The 13,074-nt window shown below is 40.2% G+C and overlaps 1 protein-coding gene and 1 gene segment (V, D, J or C); both read left to right on the top strand.

Moving 5' to 3' along the window:
* The window catches only part of LOC148815895 (protein NLRC3-like), a 39,063-nt gene extending 37,235 nt beyond the window's left edge, over positions 1-1,828 (top strand). For all 3 annotated transcript variants that reach the window (XM_088904736.1, XM_088904737.1, XM_088904735.1), the window contains one exon: positions 946-1,828. In XM_088904736.1, the coding sequence (XP_088760862.1) occupies positions 946-997 (52 nt within the window). In that variant the 3' untranslated portion in view covers positions 998-1,828. The remainder of the gene's footprint in view (positions 1-945) is intronic.
* LOC148815891 (Ig kappa chain V-III region MOPC 321-like) overlaps positions 1-13,074 on the top strand; it is a 736,297-nt gene that overhangs the window by 505,846 nt on the left and 217,377 nt on the right.

Genomic DNA, 13,074 nt, shown 5'->3' with positions numbered 1-13,074 from the left:
ATGTACAGGTAATGTGATACAAAAAACAGACCTGGAATTGCTTTCGCGTGAGCTCAAGGAAAGTGACAATTTTAAGTCAGAGGAATCCACCTTTTCAAGGCAGTCCACAGGTGAAATACAATGTTCCTGAGGCAGCACAGCTTTGCCTTAAACAAGTGTGAATGGCTGAAAAGAACCGAAAGAGACAAGACCAAGGTTGTCAGGCAACAATTACTCTTGTGCTATAAACAGGGTAGTACTAGTCTGATTATATGGATGTGAATATTGTATTTTATAACACTTTCTGTATAGTATATGTAATTAAGTGAATACATGCATTCTACTGTAAATAGAGGATTGTAAATCTGACTGTTAAAAATAATTTAAGGACATAAATTCTTAATGTACAATTAATTGTTTTTAATTTTAGCCCTAAAATGTCTAATAATAATACTATTGTAGCGGCAAGGCTTATTAAAATACAGGAATTAAGTTTGCTGTTCCCTTGCCAGTCTCTCTCTCCCTCATCTCAAGTGGTGCTGGATACAGAGAGGCCATTCCACTTGGTTTAAGGTGTTTTTCTAGCTGATAGAGTGTCCTCATAAGGAACAACTCCCAAAGCTGAGACACATCAGCCACCCTAATAAATGGTCGTCTCTGGCGCCTTACTGTCTGCGAGATTCCAAGTGAGAGCCTCATCCCAATTGGTTTACAACCCCAGGGTCAGAGAGCATGGTTACTCATCCTCCACCTAGATCAGCCAATCAGGAACAGGTAGGGCAGAGTAACCCCAAGTGGGTCTCGGATGCCCATGAAACTTTCAACCAATGAACGACCGTAGTTCCTCCATGTAAAACAAGCAGCACAGGGCTTCCCCGGGGTGCCTCCTGGACATTCTCAGACTCAGCTCGGACAATCATGTAACAGCCAGTGTGTCAGATTGCCAGGACTTTTCTTTGTTCTAAGAGTCGAGAACGGAGGTCGCCAGCACGTAACCAAAGGATCCACCCGAGGTTAGCCCAGCAGCAAGCCTCGTGAACCCACTGCGAACGCTCACCTGATCAACAAGTGAACTACGTTCGGAACTGTGGAGAGCTGAAATCAGTATTCAGGTCTAGTGTTACATCAGGAACGAACCGGTCTTCTTCCTGTCTAAAGAGTGTGACCTGCTTGGACCCACAGACACTTTTCTCCCGTGCACAACCTCTGCTAGTTTCAGCCGAAGAAACTAGCAGGTCTTCAGAGAGCATCAGCAGCGCATCGCAGCAGGAATCTCTCCCTCCTTCTCCCACATTGCCAGCCGCACTGGCCACTGCTTGGCACCGGGCCAGAGAACACCGATTGGACACAGCAACAGCCTGCCACTGTTCTTTTTTGTCCGCGGGAGATCTGAATCCATTACAGTTGCATTCTGCATTGCAGCTGAATTCTGCATTACAGCTCGAGAATTCAATTGTTACCTCAACCCAAGTTGATATCAATTTAATTCCTATGAGTGATGTACTTGTTTTGAGTATCTAATGTAGAAGTTGTAGCCAAGTTCATTTACGAAACGGTCTAAATGAATGATTTACTGAACGTGTGTCCCTCTTGGCATTTGTAACTCTTCGTGATTGAATATACCTTTTGTATTCTGCTAACCCTCACTCATAAGATCTGTTATGTTTATATGCACATTCTATGTATTTATAAATGTATTCTTGTGTAATAGTATCGGTGTGTGTTCGAATCTTTTGCTGCCTTTTGCTGCCTCACAAAGCTTTAGAGAACTTAACATTTCTATTATCAACAAATTGTAAATACGACGTTTACATTGGCATTACTAATTTTTCACTTGAGTGTATGGAGGATTGTCAGCTGTCACTGAGAGTAGTTAATTAAATGTATTTTTTTTGATTCACAATCAGACAAATGCAACAAAAATTATCTTTGTCTTCTAAGTATATTAATAAACTTTCAGCATAGCTTTCTCCCCGTTTAGATTTATTTTTCTTGGGATTTTGGGATCAAACGTGGAAAGATTAGATTAGTAATCCTTTTTATTTTTTAAATACATTTTAGAAAAGTGTAATCTATACTAAAAAGCTGTATTTATTTAATGCAACTCGATACCTATATTAATGGAGTTTAGTTGATACTGTTTAAACTTTTAATTATTTTAAATTGTATTACAGCATTGTACACATGCTTAAAAGAGGAGAAAACGCAAGCCTTCTTCAGGAGTGAAAGTCTTCTGCTCAGAATAAAATGTTAAAATGTAATGTAGGCTCTGAATGGGTTCAATTATGATTTGGGCTTGATTAAGGTCGCTGCCTTTCATCCAAAATCCTGCTTGAATCCTTCTAAACTAAAAATTAGACACGAGAAGGGGCTCTGGCGAAATTTCTCATTTTTTAATTTCTCTTTTTTTCTTGGAAAAATATCTTACCCGCTGCAATCCAGGCACAGGATTAAAAGAAGCCAGACAGGCAGGGGGAAGAGTGTGTTCTAAATAAAGAGGTATCCAGGTAACAGTGAAGGTAACAGCCGCAGACGTGGCCTACTTAGCCCACCAGCGTTACCCTACTCTCCCGGAGGAGGCCCACCGGGAGATAGCGCTCCAGGCGTTCCTCTGGGCCCTGGCGCCAACTGAGGTGCAACGCCACGTCATGCTGGCCGCACCTGTCTCCTTGGAGCAGGCCCTGGCTCTGGCTGAGCAGGCTGATGCTGTATTCGAGGAGACCGGTGGGCACCAACAGAGGGGCGCATGGGGAATCAGATGGGGAGGAGGAGACGCCCAGCGCGGCGATGCTGGGGGAGCGACGACGGCTGCTCATCTGCCACCGCTGTGGGGAGAGGGGACACATCGCACGGGAGTACCGGGCGCTGGATCCCCGGGGACTCCGGAGGCTGTTGGGAAACAGGAGCGGGGCGGCCTAAAGGGGGGAAGACTGCCCTTGAGCGACGCTACCCCGGCTCCAGAAAGCCAGAGGGAGTGCTTCACCCCGCCAGCTGTGGGAAGGGTTGGCCACAGCTGGGGCTTATTTCTTCCCTGCCTCATCGGGGGCAGACCCTGCCAGGCCCTCATCGACAACGGTTCGACCATCACCCTGCTGCAGCCTGGTGTCCTGCCGGGCACCAAGGCAGCCAGACCCCCAGGGCGCTCACCGTGCACTTTGGGGCTGCGAGGGTGAAACACCCCTTCTACCTTGCCCCAGTCCATGAGGACTGTATCCTGGGGTTAGACTGGTTGCAGCAAGTGGGTGGTTGCCTTGACCTGGGTGTGAGGGAAAGGGTGCTGCGCCGGGGGTGGCGGGTGCCCTCCAGCGGCGAGGTCACTTGCTGCAACCAGTCCAACCCCAGGATACATGTTCAGCCATTCAGAGCCCTTAAGGGGTGAGACTACCTCTAGAAGTCACAGGCTGCATTCTGCTCAGCTTCCAGCTGTCAATCATTGACTCAGAAGGGGTAATCAATCAGTTTCTTATCAGTGCTCCTTTTTTCACACCAGAAGGCAACTCTGAGGTTTTTTTTTCAATGCCTAACAGCAGAAAAGGGCTCTCTAGCAGTGTCTGAAGGTTTTTATAGCAATTGCAATGGTTTTTTATTGGTATTGCTTTAAATATTTTTTATAATTTATTTATTATATGCGAGAAATTTAATTCCAGGTCCAGTCTTCACAAAACATTATGTAGATTTTTTTCAAATTGATCAATTTGTCCCAGATTTCTATCCAAGCTAGTAAGCACCTTGAACAAGGTTTTCAAATTATTCCCAGGACATTTCACAGCCTAGAATAGAAAAACCTGACCTCTGAAGACCAAAACAAAAATGCCGCCTGCTGTTTTTGTTTTTTTTTCATATGTTTGTCTGCTGAGTGGACACATTAAGAAATACAATGACTGTCTACACTCAAAACCAAAGGGGCTAGCTTTAAGTTAAGACCTGAACCAGGCTCCTGCTATGTTCTGCTGCAGAGATATAACAAGATATTTAAGGGGAGGAAATTCCAGGCGGACATTGGTTAAAAGGGTCTTCGCCAGTAAAAGTTATTGAATTACTTCCCAATCTCCCCCCAGTTTTGTAACAATATTGTGAAAAGATATTGGGACCTCTTTAATATCATCTATATATTTAGCACTCATGAACACTGTGAGCTGTTACCAGTCAAGTTCTGATACAGAAATACAAACTGCTAATAAAGGAGGTCAGTCACTATAAAACCTGAAAGTTATTAATTGTTTACAGGCAAGACACCAGGGGGCAGAGTGGGGTTAGGGATCTCAGTGAAATTGATGGGGCTTCAGAAACAAAGAACAAAGTCAGCAATAAGAGTAGAGGAACAGAACAAAACACAAAAGAAGCCAAGTTCACTCTGAGCTGTTTCAGTTCCCTCAGTATCCCTGCCACAAAGCTTAATTCAAGTTCAAGTACCTTTATTGCCATTTGCATGAACAATGCATTGAAAATCTTACACGGCTTATCTCAGTCAGAAAACATAATAACAAAAGGGTAAACACACAGACTACGTGCAGGATACTTGCTCCTGCAGTAGGCTGTATCGAGATTCTCCAACGAAGGACGTGTCAATAGCTTCAAAACAAACCCATTGACACAGTTCAAGACCTTTATTAAATCACACACCATATACTGGCTCTCCTGAGGGTTACTTGCTGTTCAAGGCATTTAAAAAGGACCTTATCCCTTCTCCTTGTCTGCCGATAACCAGCTCCTGGTTTCATACCCTCATTTCACTAATTCAGATGCAGCCATTCAAAATAAGCGGGCGATACCGCATTATTTTGCGGTATGCTTGACGCAGGCTACCACAAGTTACGGTATTAATACCGTATATTCACGCATAGTGCCGCATGATACCGCAAATAAAATAATAGTATCCTGAATTTCTGCAAGGTGGAGCTAATAAAGCTCAACCTCTCATGTTTGAGCTGTCGCCATCAAAGTCTTTACCGAAGATATTACTAATAGTATTTATAATGAATGACCTTGGACAAGCTGTAAACTCAAAGTATTGCCCTGGTCCACATTCTTTTTTTCATTGACCGTCTTTGTAAAAGTAACACCACAGCATTTCGTTGATCCAATCACGCATTTGTTTCCAATCATGCAAAGTACAGTAATTTTTGAGAATCTCCGATTCACCATGCCTTTCACATGCTAATAAAAGATATTGATTTAGGAACATGTATACTGTACTGTATACAGTATGTACAGTGCCTTGCGAAAGTATTCGGCCCCCTTGAACTTTTCAACCTTTTGCCACATTTCAGGCTTCAAACATAAAGATATAATTTTTTTATTTTATGTGAAGAATCACCAACAAGTGGGACACAATTGTGAAGTGGAACGAAATCTATTGGATTTTTGAAACTTTTTTAACTAATAAAAAAATGAAAAGTGGGGCGTGCAAAATTATTCGGCCCCTTTACTTTCAGTGCAGCAAACTCACTCCAGAAGTTCAGCGAGGATCTCTGAATGATCCAATGTTGTCCTAAATGACTGATGGTGATAAATAGAATCCACCTGTGTGTAATCAAGTCTCTGTATAAATGCACCTGCTCTGTGATAGTCTCAAGGTTCTGTTGAAAGCGCAGAGAGCATCATGAAGACCAAGGAACACACCAGGCAGGTCCGTAATACTGTTGTGGAGAAGTTTAAAGCCGGATTTGGATACAAAAAGATTTCCCAAGCTTCAAACATCCCAAGGAGCACTGTGCAAGCGATCATCTTGAAATGGAAGGAGTATCAGACCACTGCAAATCTACCAAGACCTGGCCGTCCCTCTAAACTTTCAGCTCAGACAAGGAGAAGACTGATCAGAGATGCAGCCAAGAGGCCCATGATCACTCTGGATGAACTGCAGAGAACTACAGCTGAGGTGGGAGAGTCTGTCCATAGGACAACAATCAGTCTTACACTGCACAAATCTGGCCTTTATGGAAGAGTGGCAAGAAGAAAGCCATTTCTCAAAGATATCCATAAAAAGTCTCGTCTAAAGTTTGCCACAAGCCACCCCAAACATGTGGAAGAAGGTGCTCTGGTCAGATGAAACCAAAATCGAACTTTTTGGCCACAATGCAAAACGATATGTTTGGCGTAAAAGCAACACAGCTCATCACCCTCAACACACCATCCCCACTGTCAAACATGGTGGTGGCAGCATCATGGTTTGGGCCTGCTTTTCTTCAGCAGGGACAGGGAAGATGGTTAAAATTGAGGGGAAGATGGATGCAGCCAAATACAGGACCATTCTGGATGAAAACCTGTTGGAGTCTGCAAAAGACCTGAGACTGGGACGGAGATTTATCTTCCAACAAGACAATGATCCCAAACATACAGCAAAATCTACAAAGGAATGGTTCACAAATAAACGTATCCAGGTGTTTGAATGGCCAAGTCAAAGTCCAGACCTGAATCCAATCGAGAATCTGTGGAAAGAGCTGAAAACTGCTGTTCACAAACGCTCTCCATCCAACCTCACTGAGCTCGAGCTGTTTTGCAAGGAAGAATGGGCAAGAATTTCAGTCTCTCGATGTGCAAAACTGATAGAGACATACCCCAAGCGACTTGCAGCTGTAATCGCAGCAAAAGGTGGCTCTACAAAGTATTAACGCAAGGGGGCCGAATAATTTTGCACGCCCCACTTTTCATTTTTTTATTCGTTAAAAAAGTTTCAAAAATCCAATAGATTTCGTTTCACTTCACAATTGTGTCCCACTTGTTGGTGATTCTTCACATAAAATAAAAAAATTATATCTTTATGTTTGAAGCCTGAAATGTGGCAAAAGGTTGAAAAGTTCAAGGGGGCCGAATACTTTCGCAAGGCACTGTACATGTATATTTAATGTCTTTACTGTGCCCGTTTAAGTATTGAATATGGCTGGTCTCGGTACTTTAAAGAAAAAATACACACCAGTATTCCATTTCTCCCTAAACACTTTTAGCATCGCAGTCTTTAACTAATGTGAAATAACGTGTATAAAAAGTGGTAGTTTTAAGCTTTTCTGTGAATACGCTTGATACCGGAGTCAACAAGCATACTTTTAGAATTTGATTAATAGGGAATATAATGTGGAATCACGTATCTAAAGAAATTAATAACTATATAATTTGGTTTCTGTCAAAGCGCAATGAAACCTAGAACTTGATTCTTATGGACGCCCGGTCCCGCCAGGGATTAAAGAAAAACATGGAATTGCGTATCTAAAGAAATAACAGTATACAGTAACTATGTTCATGCACAAACAGTAGCATGTTACATTATTAATTTGGGGGTCTCCTCTTGCGATTTTTGACTTTTTTTAAATTACAACCCATACATAAGCTGATACTGTTTAGACTTTTAATTATTTTAAACTGTATTACAGCAGCACAATGCACAATGCAACGTAAATCGCTACCTTTGTCTTCTGCGTAATAATGTTCAGAAATAAGAAATAAGATTGCTCATAAAGGTTGTTTAATGACAAAGTATTGTTTATTTCATGGCTAAATAGTCAAGTCTAGCCAAAAAGAGAAAACATCGACTTTATTTAAACTCCAGTGAAAGTATTAATGGTTTTTAATTACCATACTTTTATGGTACATGACTTTGCTAAAATGTATTTAAAAATAAAAACGATTACAAACGCCAGTGGAGAGAGAGAGACACACACTCAGTTTTTCATTGTCAAAAAGTAATTGTTTTTTACTTTGTCAGCACCCAGACAAACGCAAGCGCGTTTTTAATAAAATGCTTTTATTCATTCTTAATCAGATTCACATTCCCGAATGTCCCCCGCCCCGATCAAAAAAGGGAAATTTTAGTAGCTAAGCATAAAAAGCAGAGGAGCATAACGAAGGTCATAAAGGTCAAAAGCTGCCCAGCCGTGTGGAATGCTACAGAACCCTAAACAGACAGTACACACTAGCCGAATATTTGACCAAGATATCCAGACACAGCTGTATGAGCTCCACCAGTAAAACTCAAAGTATTACGCTGGTTCACACTATTTGTAACGACTTTATTTCTTCATCGACAAAAAGTAACACCCACCACAGCATTCTCGTAACATTTTTACAAGACGAACTACAACATTTAAAAAATATCTCTAATCAATCCACTGTACTGCATTAAAACAAAATGAAAACTAAAACGCCCTGGGCATACCGTTTCGCGCTTCTTATCAGTTGCTCAAAAGTAATTTGACCGTATGAAATGCATAATATAAACCTAGAAACATATACGTGAGCAGTTTTTACGTAGTATCGGTGTCAAGACATACTTCTCAAATACTGTAAATCAAGTAAAAAATATCTCAAGACCGATTCTGGTCATAATGAAACCATGTTTCGTGTATGTTTTCTTTAAAGTACCGAGACCAGCCATATACTGTATGTTTATGTTCCAAAATTAATATTGTTTATGGCCTTCACACACGTTGCAGTATGCTCCTATTCTTTTTTATGCTCAGGCACTAAGATTTCCCTTCAGTGGTAAAATTCCATATAAATATTCAATACTTAAACGGGCACAGGTAAGACATTAAATATACAAATACATACTGTATACAGTACAGTTTGCATATGGTAATATGTTTATGTTCCTAAATCAATCTCTTTTATGAGCATGTGAAAGGCATGGTGAATCGATTCTCAAAAATTACTGTACTTTGCATGATTGGAAAAAAATGCGTGATTGCGAAATGCTGTGGTGTTACTTTTACAAAGACGGTCAATGAAAAAAAGAACATAAGAGGTTGAGCTTTATTAGCTCCACCTTGCGGAAATTCCGGATACTATTATTTTGCTAGCGGTATTTACCGGTAACTCGCGGTAGACTGCGTACAGCGTACCGGAAAATAATGCGGTATCGCCCGTGCATTTTGAATGGCTGCATCTGTAACTAACAAGGATGGGACATTAGCTAGCCAATATGATAAAGGAATGACTTTTTTGTTTATTTCTTCAGCACATTTATTTGAACATTTCCATTGATTGTACAAGCACTGAAAAACTGTTCAATCCCTAGTTCATCAGGCATTTTCTTTTACTATAACAGATATAAAAACTCCCTTGCTTTTAACAGAGCGTTTCATAATTTCTAACAACGAAAATTATTTAAACTGCGACACTTTTATCACGAGATCAACAAAGACAACAGAAAAAGATATGTGTATAAGATACTGTCCATGGGAGTCCAAGCTTTTTTATCTGTGCTAAGTAGTCTTTAAAATTTCTTCATTAGACAGTGAAGTCAAAATTCCGGGATGTGCCTATATTAGTACACTGGGCAAACATTCCGAGGTGAAATTCTTCCAGCACGGGGGTACCTTTAAAGCGGAGATGACGGCACCGAATATTTTTGGTGCGCCCTCTATTTAAAGCCCTGGCCAAATATGAAGACAGTACGTGCAATTATAATTCAAACTGAATTAAAAACTACACATCCCAGTTACCATGGTGGTGCTTGTGATCATTGCGTTTAACCAACGAAACAGGGCGAAAACAGCAAAGACATTTTTCCAAGAATGTTTAGCCTTTGTCACTAATGACACCACTTAATGAAGACATAAATATAGAAATGAACAATTAATTGACTTTTATCTTTCTAAATATCACAACATGTTCAAATCCAAGTCATTTTAATAACAATGGGTAAACTGGGTAAACTATCACAAGGCTTTAGAGAACTTAACATTTTTATTATCAACAAATTGTAAATATGACGTTTACATTGGCTTAATTAGTTTTTCACTTGAGTATGTGGAGGATTGTGAGAGCAGACCCCCCCTCTTAGGCTACATTTTTATTAAGAAATGGAGGCTGTATGCGTTACAATATAAACATTTACTGTCAAACTTTAAATCAACAGTTGATTTTAAGATGATCTGTCAAAGTGCAATGAAACACAATATTGTTGTTGTTGTTATTGTTGTTTTTATCCTGTAAAGCGTTTTGAGAAGCCACCTTTAAAGGATCTATATAAAGGCACTGATTCTTATGGCATGTGTTTTCTTTCTTCTTTTTTTTCAGCATGGAATAAACCTATTACAGTACTTGATTCTTTTGGATGCCCGGTTTTGCCAGGGATTCAAAATAAAACATGGAATCACGTGTCTAAGGAAATAGCAGTGTACCTGCTAAATACGCACACAATTCCCTCTCAACATCCTCAACAGGTATGTTTGTTTCAATGCTCTTTGGGATATCAACCACCTCTCATACCAGAATCCTCCCCAGAATCACCTGTCCCTTCAGTCCAGGAGTATATATCCAACTTGCAGGATTTTTGGAAATTGGCAAAAACTACCCTGTTGCGTACAGTGGACCAGCAAAAGAAAACCATCAACCACTATCGCTGTACGGTACCCAAGCTCAGACGTGGACAATTTGTGTGGTCATCTACCCGTAATTTACCACTTCGACAGTGTTCCCGCAAATTGGGCCATAGATACATCGGACCCTTCCGCTTCGTTTCCCAAGTCACGCCAGTTACCTACTGTTTGGTCATTCCACCCGCTCTCAGGATTCACCCTGCCTTTCACTTTTCACTACTCAAACCCTACCATAAATCTCCATTGTTGCGACCTCAGCCTCTTCCTCCCCCACTTTGAATAATTGATGGTATACCAGCCTACACAGTAAATGAAATCCTGGACTCCAGCTGGCGTGATGGGAGATTGCAATATCTAGTTGACGGAAGACTATGGACCAGAGGAGCGTTCATGGGTATCTGAGAAAGACATTCTTGACCGCACATTAATTCATGATTTCCATTACTGATTCCCAAACCATCCCGGGAGGGTGTCAGGAACCTCCCTTAAGGGGGGGGTAATGTTATAGTTCCAACATCCCGCCACCAGAGAACACTCCAACCAAGTACTTCATCCACTCGGGAGAGGCTTAGGTTAACCACACTCTCCCTGTTAATTCAGTGCTCAGTATTGGTGCAGACCTCTTGAGCTACAGGCCTTATATTGTGTTATCTTCTCTGGAATCCTTCTTGGTTTTTGGACTTTTGGTTACCCTCTTGAACACGATTTTTGGAATTCATCTTGGAAACCTTTTGCTAAGTTTCTCCTAGATTTTTGGCTCTTGACCATTTTTCTAGTCTTTGACCATGACCCTAGATTTTCTGTTGCTTCAGTGTTTTGTGATATCCTGCCCGCATAGGGTCCATTCCTTTGCTAATCACTGCCCCACAGTGTAACAGTAGAAATGGGACTGACATATTTTAGTTTAATTTCATGTGAAAATAATACATTAATAGAAAATATATTGAAATCAAATCCATTAATGAATTAGTGTTTTCAATATTTTTCTGACACATTTATTATTATTATTTTCCTTTTCATTTTTTTTCAAGCACTGCCTAGCCTGGTACAAAGGCTGGAGAAGCTCCTTATCTCCTGATCCATCAGGAAACAACCCATTAGACTGCGATCCCTGAGCATTTCAGTAACAGTAGATCTGGGACTGACATTACTCTGACCATCACAGGAGTCCAGGCTGAAGATGCAGCAGATTATTGCTGTCAGAGTTTACAGTTGCCCAAAAGAATGTTGGTACAAACACTGTGCTACACACCCTTACAAACACCTCCCTCAACAGGACTGTACAACGACTGAACTGCTGCAGCTGGGACCTCCTGCAGAAGCTGAGGGTGAAGATAAAGACACAGGATAGCCTGAGGAGGTGCTAGAAATGTAATTTAATTGTTTCGATTCCATTTTAAATTAGTGTTGCCATTTTTTTAGTTTCTTGGTTACTCTCCATTTTGTGAAACATACTGTAAAGTCAGTTCTTACACTTCACAGTATTTTGAAGGATATTATTTCTTCTGTTAAAGAAGGTGATTCTGCCCAGTAAGATGCATTCTTCTCAAGATTTCCATAAACCCTATTACATTTAAAACATAAAATTCAATCTAAGACAACATAATTAACACTTAATAATGCCTATGGTAAAGAGTTCTTTATTTTCAATGTTTATTTTCAAAATGTCCTGATCAGGTCATCATTAAACAGGTGATCGTTACTCTAAGTAAATTATAGAGCATTTTGCAAACATTTCACTCGTTAAAGGACAGTTGTACCTTTCCTTTTCTGTAATTCATTAAATTAAACAATACAAATTAAACAATATACAGGTGTTCTCAATGTACAGGTGACTGATAATACCTTTAAAGTTTTGTCCAAAAACATAACTTTGTTCATGGGTTAGATTATCTTCAAAGGTTATGTATCATATCGATTTTATAATCGTTCTCTATATTTGCAAGCTATAGAAATAAAAGTTTATCGGGGCTATTTGTTCTAGAGGGTTATGTGTTCTAGAGGGTTATGTGGACATTACCCTCTAGAACTAAAGAGCCAGTAAACATTTGCATGGTCACTTGATTGTTATTTCTGCCAACTTTCACTTGACTATACACTGTGTGACTTCATGGTCTGAGAGTTGTGACAGTGGCTGTGTAAATAGTGGTGTCTGTCTTGGTACCTTCAGCCCCAGTGTCCTCTGCTTAATGTTCCAGCCTGAGCTCGCAGTAACATGGTGAGTTAAATAATGAAACTCATTAAGTATATTACTTTTAACTTGTCTCTGAGGTGTTTCAGAAGTCACTGCATTGAGTTAAATGTAAAAAAACATAAGCAACATCCTGCATATGTCTGAAGGATAAAATAATGAGGTTAATTGTTTAATTGACTGCTCAGATTAGAAACAAAAAGAGGAACAGCCAGGACCTTCCTCCAGCGCAGGTCCACTTACCTTAGGTGAGTTAAAACTGTTTCTTTGATTTTTCTTATAAAAATCTTAACTTTTCTTGTTTTTTTTTAAACTGTGGTTTGACACTGCACAGCAGAGACTCAGAAAGAGATAGCGATTAAAAATGAATCAAAAGTTTTAAAATATTGATCAGATGGTATTGTCTAAAAAACACTGGCCTGAAATTATTAAAGAAATAAAGGAGATTAAATTATTCTCAATCACTATAATGCAGACTTACAGATGGAATCACTTTTAACCTGCTTTACAAGGGAATAAACTGTCCATTATACTACACTATATTGCAATTGCTGAAGCACTATTTGCTTTGTTCTGACAGTGTTGTAT

Source organism: Atractosteus spatula, chromosome 24 (assembly GCF_055471065.1).
Source record: "Atractosteus spatula isolate fAtrSpa1 chromosome 24, fAtrSpa1.hap1, whole genome shotgun sequence".
Lineage (NCBI taxonomy): Eukaryota > Metazoa > Chordata > Actinopteri > Semionotiformes > Lepisosteidae > Atractosteus > Atractosteus spatula.
The sequence above is the reverse complement of the archived record's forward strand: the minus strand, read 5'-3'. Positions and strand labels throughout refer to the sequence as shown.